The sequence below is a fragment of the Pimephales promelas genome, chromosome 17 (assembly GCF_988280905.1).
Source record: "Pimephales promelas chromosome 17, fPimPro1.hap1.1, whole genome shotgun sequence".
NCBI lineage: Eukaryota > Metazoa > Chordata > Actinopteri > Cypriniformes > Leuciscidae > Pimephales > Pimephales promelas.
Genome location: NC_142785.1, coordinates 3,634,666 through 3,654,455, shown reverse-complemented (window position 1 = coordinate 3,654,455; position 19,790 = coordinate 3,634,666). Strand labels below are relative to the sequence as shown.

At 39.8% G+C, this 19,790-nt stretch overlaps 1 protein-coding gene across 9 annotated transcripts in view; it reads left to right on the top strand.

Annotated features, from left to right (window-relative positions):
* The window catches only part of tanc2b (tetratricopeptide repeat, ankyrin repeat and coiled-coil containing 2b), a 218,256-nt gene that overhangs the window by 192,166 nt on the left and 6,300 nt on the right, over window positions 1-19,790 (top strand). For all 9 annotated transcript variants that reach the window (XM_039657677.2, XM_039657676.2, XM_039657675.2 and 6 more), the window contains 11 exons: window positions 2,563-2,732; window positions 7,298-7,905; window positions 9,111-9,219; window positions 9,330-9,452; window positions 10,479-10,715; window positions 16,216-16,659; window positions 16,733-16,826; window positions 18,514-18,647; window positions 18,796-18,919; window positions 19,003-19,178; window positions 19,475-19,607. In XM_039657677.2, coding sequence (XP_039513611.2) covers window positions 2,563-2,732; window positions 7,298-7,905; window positions 9,111-9,219; window positions 9,330-9,452; window positions 10,479-10,715; window positions 16,216-16,659; window positions 16,733-16,826; window positions 18,514-18,647; window positions 18,796-18,919; window positions 19,003-19,178; window positions 19,475-19,607 — 2,352 coding nt within the window. The remainder of the gene's footprint in view (window positions 1-2,562; window positions 2,733-7,297; window positions 7,906-9,110; window positions 9,220-9,329; window positions 9,453-10,478; window positions 10,716-16,215; window positions 16,660-16,732; window positions 16,827-18,513; window positions 18,648-18,795; window positions 18,920-19,002; window positions 19,179-19,474; window positions 19,608-19,790) is intronic.

Sequence of the window (19,790 nt, the reverse complement as noted above, 5' to 3'; positions counted from 1 at the left end):
TGTTTTGAATTTGTTTTTATTTTATTTTTTCATTTTAGTTTGAAAGTTTTAGTAATTTTGCTGCTTTTAGTCATGTCTAAATACGCTGTAAACATATGTTTTTTCTTTTGTCAAATCAACTTTAATAATTTATGTTGTTCAGATAACATAAAATTTTGAGTTTCTGGTGATTAAATCAATCTCCTTCATTGTATTAACTCAATTTTTCAATTTCAATTAACTTAAAATTTTAAGGCAACTAGGCCTTACTTATTTTTTTAAGTTACACCAACAATATTTTTTTCTTATTCATTTTTATTTAAATTTTAGTTTGTTATTTTAATACACCAAGTTAAACTGGATGGAAAATCATTGCATGAGAATGCAAAAGGATGCCTTGGCAAGTTTACATTTATATTTTATTTTATTTCAGTTCACTTTTATTATATTTCAAGCAACAAACGTGTATTTAATTTTGGTTACACTTTACAATAAGGTTTCATTAGCTTACATGAGTTAACTACATTAGTTAACATGCACTTCTACAGCATTTATTCATCTTTGTTCATTTCAACATTTACTAATACATTCATATAATCAAAAGTTGTATTTTTTAATATTAGTTATTTCACCCTAGTGTAAACAAAATATATTTGTTTTATGCTAAGCATACTACAAATACATTTACACATTTATGTACTTAATGTATATACCCTGCAATTGTACAACTAATTTACTAAATGACTACCTACATTGAAACTAATTTTGTACTTAATGTACTTTAGTTTTCCAGAAATATTGCTGAGGTCCAACTAAAGATATATAAGTATTTTTGATTGTGCTAAAGTGAAACTATTGCAAGTATACTTGAAATATATTGCATTTAAAGACAGGTATTGTACAGAGATCTTACTATCCTTACTAATAGTGATATTAAAACACATTTTAGTCTTAATATCAATGTGCATTGTCCAATAAAAAAATACTCCAAATAAAGTTTAATTATAATATTTACATCAGCTAGTCTCAAGCGATATGTCAGTGAATATGTTAATGGTTTGTAGTATACTTAGCAGTGTTGTAGTCGAGACCACCTCACTCGAGTCCGAGTCGACACCGAGACCAGAGAGAGTCGAGTCTGAGTCAAGACCGAGTCCATAGAGAGTCGAGTCCGAGACCAGAGACGGTTGAGTCCGAGTCGAGACCGAGACCAGTGAGGGTTGATTACCTAATTTACTTTTATTTACTTAGAGAAATCTTTTTTTTTTTTTTTTTACTGAATTTACTTAGAGTTTAAAAAATATGATCAGTTTAGGGTAAAAAGGCCACATAGGAGGTGGTGTTAAAGGGTTAGTTCACCCAAAAATTGACGGCCCAGAAAGTCAATGAAGAAAATGTTTAAATATCCCAAGTGACTACCGTGGCTCAACTATATGTTTATCAAGCGACGCGAATACTTTTTGTGCGAAAAAACAAACAAAAATAACGAGTTTATTCGACTATTTCTTTTCTTCCTTGTAGGCCAGAAACGAGACTTCCTTAGATTTCCACGACGCATGCGCGAGATTTGCGATCTGCTTACACTACTTCAGAGCCGCTCTGCACTACTTCAGATCGCAAATCTCGCGCATGCGTCGTGGAAATCTAAGGAAGTCTCGTTTCTGGCCTACAAGGAAGAAAAGAAATAGTCGAATAAACTCGTTATTTTTGTTTGTTTTTTCGCACAAAAAGTATTCTTGATAAACATATAGTTGAGCCACGGTAGTCACTTGGGATATTTAAACATTTTCTTCATTGACTTTCTGGGCCGTCAAGAGGCAGTCCCTTAGGAGCCAATGTGGTAGTTTTACAGCTCTCAAATTTAATCAAAAATATCTTTATTTGTGTTCCGAAGACGAACGAAGGTCTTACGGGGTTGGTACAGCATGGGGGTGAGTAATTAATGACTTAATTTTCATTTTTGGGTGAACTAACCCTTTAAAAGTAATTTTATTACAATTTGTCATGCGCAGTTGCGCACTAGAAAATCACCAATCACTGGGCGTGTCAATCAATTTAAAGAAAAATTTTATTAACACACATTAATAATCATGAAAAATATTTTTAATTGAACTCGAGTGGACTCGGGAATAATTCCGAGTCCTAAAAAAAAAATGTTCGAGTACGAGTCAATTCCGAGTCCATGACAAGACCAAGACCATTAAAATATGGTCTCGAGACCGAGTCCGAGACGAGTCCGAGTCTCGAGTACTACAACACTGGTACTTAGTAATACATTTTCCATACACAAGGGAATTATGGACAAACAATTAACAGCTGTAATTATATTAAGTTAGCACAGATTAACAAATTGAGTATCAAATGTATTGCTCACGGTTAGTACATTAACTAATGAAACCTTATTGCTAAAGTGTTACCTTATTTTTGTTTTTTACTGTTTTAATTGTAGTTTTCCGTTAACTATAATAACCCTGACACAAACACATGACCAGATTCCACAAGAGTTTGTGTTTGTAATTAATATCTTGAATGTACAATGATGCAAAATGTGTGTAAAAGTTTGTATGTTGTTGTTTTTCCCAGAGAGGAAGATCACTCCAGATGAAGACCTCATCATTCTCATTGATGGTCTGAATGAGGCCGAGTTCCACAAACCAGACTATGGAGACACCATTGTGTCTTTCCTCTGTAAGACCATCAACAAGTTTCCAGTCTGGCTCAAACTGGTGGTGACTGTCAGGACCTCGTTGCAGGTAAACGGTGATTTTTTACAATATCTGCCCTCTGGAATTGATTCTCAACTTTATAGACCATTTTGCAAGATGTAAACAACACTGGTCCAGAAACACTTCCTGTTTCAGTTTGTAACTGTTTTCTTTATTTCACATGTAAAGAAAAAAATCTTAAAGATGTTTGTTTAACTTTTTGATTCAGTTTTATATGTTCTGTTGGTTGTATTTTATCCCAGCTTTTATGTAGTGTTAAAATACTAAAAAAAACAGTTTTGTTTACATCTTGCAAAATGGTCTATTGAGGGCATATTTTTTTAATTGTGTAATACTATAGTGTAGGGATGTCCCGATCACGTGGTTTCAGACTCAATCGGAGGACTTGGATATATATTCTCAGTATTTTTGAACACATCTATAGTCATGTGGTGACACACTGGCTGCGTGGCGTGTCCGTTTTTATTTCGGCTCCCATGTTAACAGGTTAGAGCTTGCACACTGCCTGAGTGACGCGCGTCTTGAAACGCGAAAACGCGTGCATGCTAGAAATAGAACCGACGCCTACTTTTCACGCGACACACAAGAGTGTTGGAAGCGTTTCCAGGTCAATAGAATAGGAAAAGACAATTTTGTACACGAATACATTAATAAATTACATTTTAATGGTTGAAAGTCTAGGTTTTGACATACATTCAGATATAAATATAATTTAAAAATAAATACATAAATAATTATCAATTTTAAAATATTGCACCTGTCAATACAGAACGAAATATTCTGTGGTCTATTTTGCTGTCAATACTGCTGACTGTCTTTATCAGTATAATTATGCTTAACAATATAAAGTTGATGACAACATTGCCATAGCAAACTGTGAGAAATGTAAACTAAAAGAAAAAGGCTACATTTAACACAACAAAGCTGACTTGTCAAATGTTAAAATAAGGCAAATTAAATAAAAAATAAGGACCATCCTGGAATCTGGATCTGTTTTTTCGCTCTTCTTTATTCTTTTTTTATTATGATAGAATTATCGGATCGGGACTCAATCAAATCAAATGACTCGGACTCAAGGGCAAAAAAACCTGATCGGGACATCCCTAATCCCTAATTCCTAATATAATATAATTAAATCGGTCCCACTTTATATTAAGTGGCTTTAAGTACTATGTACTTACATTGAAAAATAAGTATAATGTACTTTTTGTGCTCATGTTGTATTGTAAAACACTTTTGCTGCTATTGAGGGTAAAGTTAGGGACAGGTGTGGTGGTATGGGTAGGTTTAAGGGTAGGTTAAAGTGTAAGGGATGGGTCAGCTGTGTAATTACAGATATAATTATATAAATTAGTTACAGCTATAATTACATGCTGGTTGTGACGATCAGCAGCCGTGGTGCCCTCGAGAGCCACTAGAGGGCACCCTCTCCCCATGTTTGTTTCCCCATGGACTCTTTGTGTTTCATTATGTTCAGCTGTGTTTCTTTATTGGTTATTGAGTTCCTTATTTAAGCCTGAGTTTTCCCTGTGTCCCTGGCGAAGTCTTGTTACCCTGTAAGCGTACAATTCCGAGCGTTATTCCCTGTTCTGTGTCTCCGTGTTTCCCTGGACTTTTGACCCTTGCCTGTTTCCTGGACTGCTCTCGAACCTGTGCTGCCTGCCTCGACCATTGCCTGTTTAGACCACGAGTTTCTGGATTGCCCCTTCGTTTAAGTGTTTGCCAGTTTTCATGTCTGCCTGTTTTAATAAAGTGCTGCACATGGATCCGACCGTCTCTGTCCGTACGTTACAGAAGACTTCGCCAAACGAGGATCCAGCAGACTTTCTGCATCTATCCGCCGTGGTCAAGACCCGCTCTTCAATGCTAGCCTCTCATAGTTCTCAGCTGGCGAGACTAACTTCTCTCCTCGAGGAACTAGCTAGCTCCGTGCAATCATGGTCTCCGCAGAGCTCAAGCACAGCGGCTAATCAAGCCCAAACCCCCGCTGCACCTGTTCCACCGCAACCCAGTGTGAGTACCGCATGCAGTAATTCCAGTACGCCGTTTCCCGAGAAGTTTAATGGCTCACCTGAAGCGTGTGAAGGATTTCTGCAGCAGTGCAGCTGGTACATGAGTCATCGGCCCCAGTTATACGCCTCGGATACCGACCGCGTTTCTTTCATCTGCTCACTGTTGACTGGAAAGGCTCTGGAGTGGGCAGGCACGTTTTGGGAACCAGGTCGGATGTCGTTTCCTCCTTTCAACGTGTTTACCGCCCTGTTCAGAAAGGCTTTTGAACTCCCCGCAGAAAAGGAGGGTCCCGAGGAACTGCTCTTTTCCCTGCGCCGGGGAGTTTCGTATGCGGCGGATTTCTCTCACTCACTCCGCACGCAGCATAAGCCTCAGCTCGCTAAACTGTTTGATCCTCCCTTAAGGACCGTCAGAGGAGCTTCTAAGCATATCGTTCCTGCCAAAACCACTCATCATGTCGGACCCCTCGAGCCCGTATCCCGCACTGGCCCTGTTAAAAGTGCTGTTTCTAAGACAGCGGAGGTGTCGCGGGTCGAACCGGAGTTTGAGCGCGTGCCAGCCGACTCGAGGGAGTCAAGTGCCGAGCTGAGTGAATCGAGGGCCGAGTCAAGTGAGTCAAGTGCTGAGCCGAGTGAATCAAGTGTGCCCAGTGTTGAATTTAGTCTGTCCAGTGAGTCTTCAGTTCAAGTGGGCGAGTCTCCTGTTGAAGTGAGTGAATCTCCTCTTCAAGTGAGCACTGAATCTCCTCTTCAAGTGAGCACTGTATCTCCTCTTCAAGTGAGCGCTGCATCTCCTCTTCAAGTGAGCGCTGCATCTCCTCTTCAAGTGAGCGCTGAATCTCCTCTTCAAGTGAGCGCTGCATCTCCTCTTCAGGTGAGCGCTGCATCTCCTCTTCAGGTGAGCGCTGCATCTCCTCTTCAGGTGAGCGCTGCATCTCCTCTTCAAGTGAGCGCTGCATCTCCAGTTCAAGTGAGTGAGTTGTTCAGTCCAGCGAGTGTGTCTAGCCCTGTGACGCGCCGCCGCAGGAGGAGGAGAAGGAGGACTCGTTTGGTTCGCCAGGCCCCGGTGAGCGTGCCCAGACTCCTCGCTCTGCCGGTCCCGCCTCTGCTCCTCGCCCTGCCAGCCCCGCCTCTGCGCCTCGCCCTGCCGGCCCCGCCTCTGCGCCTCGCCCTGCCGGTCCCGCCTCTGCGCCTCGCCCTGCCGGTCCCGCCTCTGCGCCTCGCCTTGCCGGCCCCGCCTCTGCGCCTCGCTCTGCCGGCCCCGCCTCTGCGCCTCGCTCTGCCGGCCCCGCCTCTGCGCCTCGCTCTGCCGGCCCCGCCTCTGCGCCTCGCTCTGCCGGCCCCGCCTCTGCGCCTCGCTCTGCCTGCACCCTTCAAGCTCCGGGAGGCCTTTCCTGTACCAGTTCACCACCCAGAGGCTCCTCCCGTGAATTTCCCCAAGTATTTTTTGGGGGGGGGCAGTAGGTACTCTGTGGGGGCCATGGAGGTGATCCTGACATGGACCTCTGAGTCCGTGAGGGCCATGGAGGCGAGGCTGTCATGGACCTCGCCTGTGTCTGCTCCGCCCTGGCCGCCATCATGTCCTGCTCCTTCCTGGTCACCCACGCTCCACGGCCCCAGGCCTCTCCATGTGCCTGGCCTCCTGCCTCTCCATGGGCCTGGCCCTCCATCCCAGCCCCCGTTGACCTCCCCCCGGAGCTCTTAGGAGCGTCTGGAAGCCGCTCCTTAGAGGGGGGGTTATGTGACGATCAGCAGCCGTGGTGCCCTCGAGAGCCACTAGAGGGCACCCTCTCCCCATGTTTGTTTCCCCATGGACTCTTTGTGTTTCATTATGTTCAGCTGTGTTTCTTTATTGGTTATTGAGTTCCTTATTTAAGCCTGAGTTTTCCCTGTGTCCCTTGCGAAGTCTTGTTACCCTGTAAGCGTACAATTCCGAGCGTTATTCCCTGTTCTGTGTCTCCGTGTTTCCCTGGACTCTTGACCCTTGCCTGTTTCCTGGACTGCTCTCGAACCTGTGCTGCCTGCCTCGACCATTGCCTGTTTAGACCACGAGTTTCTGGATTGCCCCTTTGTTTAACTGTTTGCCAGTTTTCATGTCTGCTTGTCTTAATAAAGTGCTGCACATGGATCCGACCGTCTCTGTCCGTACGTTACACTGGTATTTTTAAAATATAAGTACAATGTAAAAACATGTATGTACACAATAAGTCCATTGTATCAAATTATTCGTTTTAATGTAAGTACATAGTACTTAAAGCCACTTAATTTAAAGTGGGACCAAAAGTTTTAATGTTGTCATAATGTTTTTGAAATCAAAAATATAGTCAAACAGTAATATTGTATTGTAATATATTGTTAAATGTAGTGTATTCCTTTGATCAAAGCTGAATTTTCAGCATCCACTATTTAGTGTCACATGATCCTTCAGAAATCGCTCTAAGATGATGATTTGATGCTCAAGAAACATTTATGAGTAAAGTAAAAAAAAAATATGAACATTTACTATTTCATTGTGTACTACAAAATCTAACACGAGCATGATTTTTGAAAGTTACCGAGCTCTCACCTCTTTCCTTCCAGGAAATCACCAAACCTCTCCCTTTCCACCAAATCTCTCTGGACGCCCTGGAGGAGAACGACGCCATCGACCACGATCTCCAGGGCTACATCCTCCACCGCATCCACAGCAGTACAGAAATCCAGAACAACATCTCCCTCAACGGCAAGATGGACAACACCAGCTTCGGCAAGCTCAGTTCCCACCTCAAGGCCCTCAGCCAGGGCTCTCTTCTCTACCTGAAGCTCACTTTTGACCTGATCGAACGCGGCTACCTAGTGCTCAAAAGCTCCAACTACAAGGTGGTCCCGGTCAGTCTAGCCGAAGTGTACCTTCTGCAGTGTAACATGCGCTTCCCAACGCAGTCGTCCTTCGAAAGGGCCCTGCCGTTGCTCAACGTGACCCTGGCTTCCCTGCACCCGCTGACCGACGAGCAGATCTACCAGGCCATCAACGCCAGCTCCGTGAAGGGCACGCTGGACTGGGAAGACTTCCAGCAGAGGCTGGAGAACCTGTCGGTGTTCCTGGTGAAGAGGCGGGATGGGACGCGCATGTTTGTTCACCCTTCCTTTAGAGAATGGCTCATATGGCGAGAGGAGGGAGAGAAGACCAAGTTCCTCTGCGATCCCAGGTCTGACAAAAGTTACTTCAAATACCGATTCGAGAAAAAATGGCTTTGGGGAGTGAAAGAAAATAAATGCACAAACTTACCTAACGGATTTGCTGGTTTCGAAGTGGTTCAAAAGCAATTTGTTACAGAGCCAATGATATACACGTTCTACCATTTAAAGGAGTAGTTCACTTTTAAAAAAACTTTTGCTGATAATTTACTCACCCCCATGTCATCCAAGATGTCCACGTCTTTCTTTTTTCAGTCGAAACGAAATTAAGGTTTTTGATGAAAACATTCCAGGATTTTCAATGGGAACTTCAATGGGAACCAAACGGTTAAAGGTCCAAAAGACAGTTTCAGTGCAAACTGCAAATGGTTCAAAGGGCTTTAAACGATTCCAGACGATGAATAAGGGTCTTATCAAGCGAAATGATTGCTCATTTAAAAAAAAAAAATGTACAAAATTTACGTTTTATAAGCTCAAATTCTCACCTTGCTCTGTTCTGTGATGTGCGTTCGTGACTCTCCTGTTTGAACTCGTTCATCAAAATGAACGAATCTTTTCCTGAGTCAATTCGTTCAACCAAATGACTCGAAAAAAGATTTGTTCCTTTTTGATATTCATTGTCTGGAATCGTTTAAAGCCCTTTGAACAGTTTGCACTGAAACTGTCATTTGGACCTTGAAGCATTTGGTTCCCATTGAAGTCCATTATATGGAGAAAATCCTGGAATGTTTTCATCAAAAACCTTAATTTCTTTTTAACTGAAGAAAGAAAGACGTGGACATCTTGGATGACATGGGGGTGAGTAAATTATCAGCAAAAGTTTTTTTTTAAAGTGAACTACTCCTTTAAGACTTTCTGTGGCCTTAAATTCAATCAAACTCAGTTAAAGACATTTTACACTGCTTTTAGACAAGGCTCAAGCCTAGGCATAGAGTAAAATGCATTATTGAGCTGTTTTAACTGAAAGTAACTTGCACTGGCAGATCTTAAAATATGTCGGTGTCATTGTTTTGTCTCAATATGTCTTTTTAAAAGCTACTTAAGGCTTAATCTAAACCCTGTATGTGGAACCGGGCCTTTAAGATGTTCACCTAAATCAAAGTGTGAGAATGATAATCTGACGCAACATCCAACTTTATATCCGTGGAAAAGTTTGATCTATGAGAATATTAGGATGTTTTCTGAGAACTGTATTGTTCTTTTGTATTTTTTGAAGGAATGGCCATACTCTTCTGGCTTTCTGGTTCTCCAGACAAGAAAACAAACTAAATAGACAGCAGACAATTGAACTGGGTCACCATATACTGAAAGCACACATATTCAAGGTAAGAGTGTTATGCAAGGATGTAATAATAGATCACTATATTGCTCATGTTTTACAGCTAATGCTTTCATGCATTAAGGCTTTTTGTCCTGTTATTGTATCATACTTTAGGGCCTGAGTAAGAAGGTTGGGGTTTCGTCATCCATCTTGCAAGGACTGTGGGTGTCATACAGTACAGAGAGTTTATCTACAGCGCTTTCATCACTCAGAAACCTTTACACACCTAACATAAAGGTACTGCTCCACTTTACAGATTTTACATTTGTTTCATACTCTAAAGCCAACATTATGGACTTTCTGTTTGCAAAACCGGGAATATTCTCCACAACAGAGCCAATTGCATCCCATGTCTCCATATCCGCGGCCGTTTTTGATTTCCCTAACCTAAAATACAATCTCAATCTCGGCGCTTAGTGTCTACGTCACGGCTCTCAGCCCGCCCTCTGTTCATTGATTGGCCAGCTGTTTTCAGGCCGGAGGAAAACTGAGAGACATGTCGATGTCTCAGACTGAGTACGAAGTCTGACGCAATCAGGCTAGAAAAAAAGTGCTACATAAATGAATAGTATGAGGAAAATAATATGTTTTTGGTAACATTTTACAATAAGGTTTCATTAGTCAGAAATTAAAACAGAAATTACCAACGAACAAAACATTTGTTACAGTGTTTATTAGTCTTTGTTTATATTAGTTAATAAAAATACTGTCGTTCATTGTTTGTTCATATAGTTTACAGAATGTTAACCAAAAAACTTTTGATTTTAATAATGTATTAGTAAATGTGGTAACACTTTACAATAAGGTTCATTAGTTAACATTAGTTAATGTATTTACTAACATGCACTAACCATGAGCAATGCATTTGTTACTGCATTTGTTCATCTTTGTTAATGTTAGTTCATGAAAATACAGCTGTTCATCGTTTGTTCATGTTAGTTCACGGTGCATTAATTAATGTAAACAAGATTTTAATCAAGTATTAGTAAATGTTGAAAATTACATTAACAAAGATTAACAAATGCTGTATATGTGCTATTCATTATTAGTTCATATTAACTAATGTAGTTAACTAACAAACCTTATTGTAAAGTGTTACCGTAAATGTTGAGGTTAACATTCATTTAGATTAATAAGTTTTGTTCAAAGTAGTTAACTAATGAGACTTTATTGTAAAATGTTATCATTTTCGAAACTTATTTTAAATAAATTCTTGGAATTCACAAATCTAAGTATAACGTGGGCACTTGAATTTGTCTTTAGGTGTCGCGGCTGCTGATGTTGGGCGGCGCTAATGTGAACTATCGTACGGAGGTGTTGAACAACGCTCCGGTGCTGTGTGTGCACGCTCACCTGGGTTACGCTGACATGGTGAACCTGCTGCTGGAATATGGCGCCAGTGTGGACTCGGCCTCCGAGAGCGGCCTCACTCCTCTGGGATACGCGGCCGCCGCTGGACACCTGGGGATAGTTACCGCCCTCTGCAAGAGGAAAGCAAAGGTACGAGATTCTTGCTTTTTTATGAAAATGTATACTTTGTGCACAGTAAATGTTGTTGGGTTGAGTACTCAATGTTAAAAAACTTGTAACTTGCTCATACTATCGAGTGCATAAGCACTCTGTAGGCCAAACCGTGAAAGTGAGTTAGCGTTTTAGCACTCCCGGTTCCCTCGCTCTAAAGTCTATGGGATTTTTGAATGGGTTTTTGCTAAATCGCCTGAAATAAGGTCTGTGGTGAACAAAGCCTCTAAATATGTTCACGTTTTGATCTATGACACAGAACACACTATTATAACCTGCTTGTGTTTTTTTTTTTAAACTTTATTGTGTCTGCTTGTGTTTTTCTTTACTTTATATAGGCTTCAAAATGTATACATTTTGAATAAACTTGTAAAGATTATCTTGATAGACAAAACAAGACAACGATCACAACTCTTTGTTGAACACAGATCACTTTTTTAGCGATTTTCCAAAAGTCTATGGGGAAAATGCATAGCTTTTCGATCGAGGGAACCCATCCGCCGCTAGCTTCAGAGTTGTCTTACAAAGTGACGTCATAACTTCGCCACTCTATAGCTAGTCAACTACTACACTGTAAAAAAATTAATACGCTTTATCTAATCAATAAAATTGTGGCAACAGATTACAAGCAATATTATTAATTAAATTTAACAAATTAGAATTGAGTAATAATTAATCAAATTAAGTCCTTAAAAGGTAACCATTTAAAATGAGTAAAGTTTACACCCAAATATTTAACAAAAAATATCTGAATAACAGACAGACGTCAAAGATTAATTAAGAACTATTTATATTGTATTCCAACATTGAAGACACTTGATGTTAGCAAGCAGAATCACTGAAGGACGAAATCGTCATTTTAAAACAAACACTGATCACCATAATGGTGACTTAAATGTACGTTTATGTTGTTTGTTGTTGTAAGTTTTACTCATTTTAAATTGTTTACTTTTAAGGAATTAATTTGATTAATTAATACTCAATTCTAATTTGTTAAATTTAATTAATAATATTGCTTGTAATCTGTTGCCACAATTTTTTTGATTAGATAATGCATATTCGTTTTTACAGTGTAGGGGTGTAACGGTACACAGAAGTCACTGTTCGGTATACAGTATGTACCTCAGTATTTGGGGTCACAACAGGAAAAAGCAACAAATCCCCAATGCTAGGTTTCTTTTCATTTATTTTGAACTGACAGTTGTGCAAATTACAGTTTGTTCCAACTAGCGGCGTTTAGTCCCCTGAGGTTGTTGCTACAGGACAGCCTTTAGTGTGTTAAGCACTAAGCAGTAATGTTCAATAGGGTCACAATTACAAATGATTTTGTCTTATTATAACTTACACAAACCAAAGTGCCCACGCCCTCAGATCATTTGGACGTGACATTGATTACAAGAGGTAAAAACAATATAAATACTGTTCGTTTTCTCATACAAACTGCTCGTTTCGTGTCTTAGGCCATCAATGTGTACTTACATTTATGAGTCATTAAATCATGTTTAATTTGGACTTCTCTGTGCATGCTCTTTGAGGTGGTGACCATAGACCTTCATTATATGACTGACAGACAAGAACGGTTTGACCTAAAAATATCAAAATTGAAAATACTGCGGAAACAAAGACACCTACATCTTGGATGCCGTTGAGGGAAGCTAAAACATACCCAAAATTTATTTCAAAGTGAACTATCCCTTTAAGTAATAATAAGTATTATTATCAATGCCAAGTAACAGATTTGATTAGACTGGACGGTGAGAATATTATTCGTTTCCCATGTGAATATCAATTATATTTATAAGTGTTAAGCAAATGCAACAGAAAATTTGACAATTAAAAATGTGACATTCAAACTTTAATTAAGTAGCTTATCACAAACAGCAGCCAATAGGCAAACAAGACTCGTTCCCATTAATTATTCCAAAAACTGATGGATTTATCTTTAAAGTCTGGTTTGTTTTAATGTCGTGCCTGGATGCTAGACACAGCAAGTCGCTCTCACAGGACGTCTGACAGCTGCGCAACAGAAAGCGGATGGAAACACTGAAGTAATGAGTCATCGCTATGGAAACGATACACCGTTTCAACTAATCGCTTTGTTGTAAACTAGAAGGATTTACAGCCTGTCAACACCAGACATGAGCGACACACAAGTAAACGGATGGCCTGTTCTGTTTCTGATGCACTCCTCGCACTTGTGCTACTTCTGAAAGAAAGACACTAGATTGGTAAAGTTTGCATCTACCGGTACTCTATACACTGCATCTGAAATTGAATACTTCCCTACTATATTGTATGTGAGAAACAGTACGCCAACATACTGTCCAAATACATTGTATTCGGAGAAAAAAAAAGTACCTATTACTTAATTAAAGAGTAACTAAACACTAAATCAACTTTTTTTAGTTAATGATCTATAAGAATGGATCTTCATTAATACCAGTCATTGATTCGAGTGACTTTTTTGACATTTGTGTATAAAGTGTTTTATTTCTACAATATATGGTATAAAAACGTCTTAGTGCTGCCCTCTTCAGGTTGAACGGTGGCTACTGCAGTTGAATTTTCCTATTGGATGTTCCGCACTTCGTGACGTACGCAGGTTTCGGCTGTATAAAAACCATCTTGTGTCGTCAAAACCACTTTAGCGAGTCAGGAGTTGGAATTGCGAGTATTGAAAACGACCAGGATAGAGTGTTTTAGCATCTATTTCGTCTCTATCTCCGCTGGGGTCTGCCTACTTTTTCAGCATTTTTCAAACATTACCAGTGGGTGGAGTCAGGCTCTGACCAGGGGTCTAGTTACCCTTTAAATGGACACTAAACTATCCCATGAGGCCATGGGAGAGGATTTGTGAATGACAGTGAATCGATGCAACTGACGTTGGTAGGTCACGTGATAGTAACAACATGGCGGATGTAGTACATCCAGATAACATTCATACTACCCATATTGATTAGGGCTGTCAGTTAAACGCGCTAATAACAGCGTTAACGCAAACTCATTTCAGCGGCATCAATTTTTTTATCGCACGATTAACAGTATTTTTGGCCTAGCAAACTTTGTAGTTTTCTTTCACATGTTTTCGCATGCGCGGCGCTGCGCTCTGAAACCCATTCATTTCAAGGACGTTTTGTTGCTTCGCCGGCCAAAGCGCAAGCGGATCTAGCTAGACCGGAAACAAAACAACAGGCACGACGCCACACACACTTGTTTGGGCTTGCGAGCCGGCCAAATAGTTGGTTAACGTTGCGTTTTGAGTGGATGACGAGCGTGAGACGCCAAAACGGATGCCAATAAGATTCTGAATGGAAAGTTTTACTTTTAAAAGTTGCCAAATTAATTTCATCGCCAAGACCAAAGTGATCTGTGTGTTTTGTCGTTGTGAACTGAGCTATCATCATCATCGCAGCACGTCCAGTCTGAATCACCACTTGATGATGGCCAAGCACACACACACACACACACACACAGAGAGCTGATGCGAATTCTCCGCCCCCTCGTCAATATTTTAGGACCTCGTCAGTATTTCTTTCACCCTTTTATTGATGGACAGTGTTACATTGAGAGATTATTTGCTCCAAGTGAGAATGTTAGTGTGAATTTGAACACTGTACAGTATATGGGATGTATAGTAACGAAGTAGAACTACTTAAGTACTTTACTTAAGTACTAAAATGCTGTATCATTCTGTACTCTACTAGAGTATTGTTTTTTTCTCATACTTCTACTTTTTCTTCAGTAGATATTTTCGATGAATTTAATACTTTTATTTCTATATTTTTTTAATGTTCTGCTAGTTACTCGTTACAATTATAAAAATTTTACGAATCATTCGTTGCAAGTTGGCTTTCATGCTGCCTAAATCACACGCCAGTTTTATAGGGTAATGGTATTGATTGACACACACATTGTCAACTAATGCAGGGGTTGTCCTGCAATGACATTTTTTTGGCGGCCGCCTAAGCAAATTTGTATCCCGCCAAAGCGCCTTATTTGATTGCTAGTTCAAACTTTCGATTGCTTTCTTTAATAATTACATGACACAATACTTGTACTTTTGGTACTTAAGTAGTGAATTTTTAAATAAACTACTTGCAATACTTAAGTACAAAAAATGTTGAATACTTTAGTACTTCTACTTAAGTGTGGTGCTTAAAGAGCACTTCAACTTCTACTCAAGTCACTTTTTTGATCGAGCACTTGTACTTTTACTCAAGTCCGGGTTTCTAGTACTTTATACATCTCTGGTTGTTTTTAATAAAAAACATTTGCACAAAGCAAGCCGATCCACTTTTCCATGTTGACAAAAGCATTAAAATGAGAAAAAATAATGGGACAAAAAGAAATCAAGAGACATACACTGTAAACATAAACCGTAAATTTTACGGTAAAAAAACGGCAGCTGTGGTTGCCAGAACTTTACCGTTAAAAATACGGTAGGAACGTTTTTTTTCTGGTTTTACAGACTTAACTTAAAATTTACAGTAATAAACCGTAATTTATTTTCTGATAAAATGTGGATTTACCAACGTATTGATGTATTGATATCTGTTTTAGACCATTGTAATACACTGACTACCAACAATCATCACAGCTCATCACAAGTGAATACTTCTATAAAGCAATACTTAATTAAAGAAGATGCACTATGTCATTCACACAAACAGCATGGTCACACAGCATGGTAACACACATGAAATAAAAAAAAATGCAATAAACATTAATTTAACAACATTAAATGTAACATATAACCCTAATGTACATAACTGATTAGAAAAAAAAAACAATAAAACTATGAGGAACCATAGATATTTCAACAAAAATACATAAAATGTGACACACAGGGAATTGTGGGAATGTCAATTTACGTTTTTTCACTGTAAATTATACAATGATTTGTTCTTTTTCACTTTCAAAAACTGTCAATTTAACGGTATTTTACTGTAAAATTATATCACAGTTATTTACAGTGTATAGTACGGAAACTTTCTGTTCACCAATTAACAGTTTTGCACTGTAGCATTTTTACAGTATTTTACCGTTAAAATCACGGTTATTTTTTACAGTGTAGAATAGATAAAAATGCGCGATTAATCGCGAGTTAACTATGACATTAATGCGATTAATCACGATTACATATTTGAATCGTTTGACAGCGCTAATATTCATACTGTATAGACGGTGTTAGAATGTTGCAAACCAAATTATTTTTCAAGTAAGCTACAAGTTTTAGCTCATCTTGTTGTGAATCTTTGGTGTAAACTCACCTTAAACAAAAGCACAATGCCCTCACTGAGACTGGACTAGATGTTCCTCTCCATTTTAGTGCCGACTGAAGGACTAATAAAAAATCCATCTATGATTCATGGGAAATTTCATTAAGTCAGTCAATCAGATATGAGCTTATGATTTTAGCTTTTGTGTCGCATCACACCTCGCTGAGTAATATTTGCGTGTGTGTTTATCCTCTCCATAGCTCGACCACTCGGACAAGCACGGTCAGTGTGCTCTAGTGCACGCCGCTCTTAGGGGGCACCTGGAGGTGGTGAAGTTCCTCATTCAGAGCGACTGGGGCCATACACACCTCCAGACCCCGTCCCCTACGCAGTCACAGGACACGCCCTCCCCAACACAGGCCACGCCCTCCCCCACACCGCCAGAAGCCACGCCCTCTCCTACTCAGGCCACGCCTCTGGAGTCACAGCCGCCCAGCCCTGAGCAGCAGGAGGATTCGGTGCAGACGCCGCAGGAGTCCGAGCAGAAGGTGGAGGAGCAGGACGAGACTCCGGAAGAGTCGGGACAACAGACACAAGCAGACGCTCAGACGGAGCAACAGACATCGCCACAGCCTGCGTCCTTCAACAAGAGCCTCGCAGTACAGCAGGCCCTTATAGCAGCAGCGAGCATGGGTTACACTGAGGTAAGGCCCTGCTGGCGTCTCACTATTCCCAGCATGCTTCTTGCTCACTACTAATTGTGTCTATGTCTTTAAGATTGTATCTTATCTCTTGGACTTGCCTGAGAGGGATGAAGAGGACACTCAACGTGCGCAGATTAACAGCTTTGATACCCTGTGGGGTGAGACAGGTAAAGCTTCACTCTTACACTATATACTAAAATATAGTGAGCTGCCTACTATCCTTATTGACATAAGATTCTAGTAGCTGATTTAGAGCACTTTTCACTGTTAGATCAAACACTTTTTTTTCAGCTTTGGTTCGGGAAGTATTTTTCCTTTTAATTTTTGCCATAGAGAGTTTTAAAAAGTCTTAAAGGAGAACTTTGAAAAGGAGAAAGGAGAGTTTGAAGTCTGCCCAGATGAAGAATAGGAAAGACCACGAGTCCTTTTATAGTTGCTTTCTTTCAGTTAAGCACACTCTTCACATACATGTCGAAAGAGCGGATGTTAACAGGTTAAAGAAAACACTCTGTAAAACGCTACAAATCAAAGTGGAAGTAAACGCATTATAATAAAACAACAGCCCGCGATTGCGTGAGCGTTCTCCCTGAGTGTAAAAGGCATATCAACATGTCATGAACACCACTTAACACTAGGTGGATCTTTTGGACATTCATCATATCGCATTGGTTTTCATTTCTTGTCCTCAAAACAGAGCACTAATCTGTTTATTTTTAAGTTACACGTCAAGAAAATCAAATGAGTTGGTAGTATTATTATTTTATACGTAAATCAATTATTTATAATTCTGATGAGAATGAAGTTAGGGTTAATTATAGGGCTGTGCAAAAATTAATTGCGATTAATCGCATCCAAAATAAAAGTCTGTGTTTACATAATATATTTGTGTGTGCTGTGTATAATTATTTTGTATATATAAATACCTATGCATGCATGTATATATTTAAGAATTATTTGCGCTTAAGTTCTGTATATATAAATACATAATCTATATTATATAAATATAAATATTTTATATATGAATAACACATTTTCTTAACTATATACATGCATCTGTGTGTATTTATATATACAAAATAATTATATACAGCGCACACAAATATATTATGTAAAACACAGACTTTTATTTTGGATGCGATTAATTGCAATTAATTTTTGCACAGCCCTAGTTAATTACAAATATACTGATCTGAAATATAGCAAATTCATTCAGGTACAATTACCAAACATATCATGCATATTAAATTCACAAAATAATTTAGCAGGGGGGCACGTTGAGCGTATATTGTGTATATAGAAACTTTTTATCTTAATTGCAAAATATGCTTACATAAATATGTAGTTTGAGAGAGTAGTGAGATTGGTGGTGAGTAACTTTAAAGATAAACTTTCAAGCGCTGAACCACAAGTGACATGACTGTGTAAACTTGATGAAAAATATTGTATGAAACCTCCTTCCCTTTCTTTGCACTGCAATACTTGTGAGGCATGTTAAATGAAACATGTTTATCATTCCTCGTTGCCATTTGGCTTTGCTTTCTGTGTGAAGATTGCCTATAATGTGCACTGTTTGAGCTATACAATGCTGTCTGACTTTTGTATGAGCTGAGCTGGACCATGACATTTTTTTTTTTGCATAACTGCTTTAGAGATGAAATGAACTAATTTATTAATTGATGATCTTTTCAACGGAGCCGAATCAACACTGAACAGCCGAAATGCACCATTTTCCTAGTATCACTGTAAAACTGCTTTGAAACACTCTTTATTGTATAAAGCGCTATAAATAAAGGTGACTTGCCTGTCTAGACAGGTAGCGGATGATTGACAGCTCTGTCCTGCTCTTCTCCTCAGCACTGTCAGCAGCGGCGGGGCGAGGAAAGCTGGATGTCTGTCGGCTGCTGTTGGAGCAGGGCTCTGCTGTGGCTCAGCCCAATCGGAGAGGGGTGGTGCCGCTCTTCTGCTCTGTGCGTCAAGGGCACTGGCAGGTAATTGATATGATTTTCCCTGGCCACAGTCTGCAGTGTGAGTGTGCACTACTCCTAATGTGTCCACTGCATTATTTAACCCATCCCAGTATGTTACCATACTTGTCATTTTCACTTATAAAGACTCTTTATCCGGTTTGTCTTTCAGATTGTGGATCTGTTGGTGTTGCATGGAGCAGACGTAAACCTGGCTGATAAACAAGGCCGTACTCCGCTCATGATGGCCGCCTCAGAAGGGCACCTGGACACCGTGGAGTTCCTCCTGGCTCAGGGTATGTGAATGATATACACCTTGGGCGGTTTTATGAAACTTGCATCAAATATACTGTACCTCATGTCTTTTGTGTATTTGTAGGTGCGTCCATGGATCTTATGGATAAGGAGGGTCTCACTGCGCTCAGCTGGGCATGTTTGAAAGGACATCTGTCTGTGGTTCATTGCTTGGTGGAAAGGGGTGCCGCGACGGACCATGCTGATAAAAACGGACGGACGCCTCTCGATCTGGCCGCCTTCTATGGAGACTCAGATGTGGTGAGTGATATCTCAGTTGGCTTGACAAATTTGGGTTTTTCAAAATACTTAATCTGAGACCAAAATTTCCTCCTAGTTGTTTCAAACTCTTGACTCTGGTTACCAAATCTCATAACTAATTGGATTTGGACCCTTATTGAATAATTAAAAATTCCCAAAACGTAAAAGTAATTCCACCCAAAGCATTCAAAGAAGATCCTCCAACCTGGCATCACCCTTGTTTTGACCTATTATGGTACGGTGTTTCCTGTAGATGAGTCTTTTTTTTTCGTGCTCTTTTTTTTTTATTGTCTCAGGTGCAGTTCCTGGTGGATCATGGGGCTTTGATAGAGCATGTGGATTACAGTGGAATGCGTCCTCTGGACAGGGCAGTCGGCTGCAGAAACACGTCGGTGGTGGTCGCCCTGCTGAAAAAAGGAGCCAAAATCGGTACGACAATAACTACATTTGCACGCAACCAAATAATCTGTTAATTGTGGGATTGATGGTTCAAGCAGATTGAAAAATCGATCCAGTTGAGCTCAACTAAATTACATTTTGAACGGATTGGAAGGAGTATTGTAGACCTGATCAATCGGAAAAAAAGTAAGCATGTAAACGCTTGAATCTGAA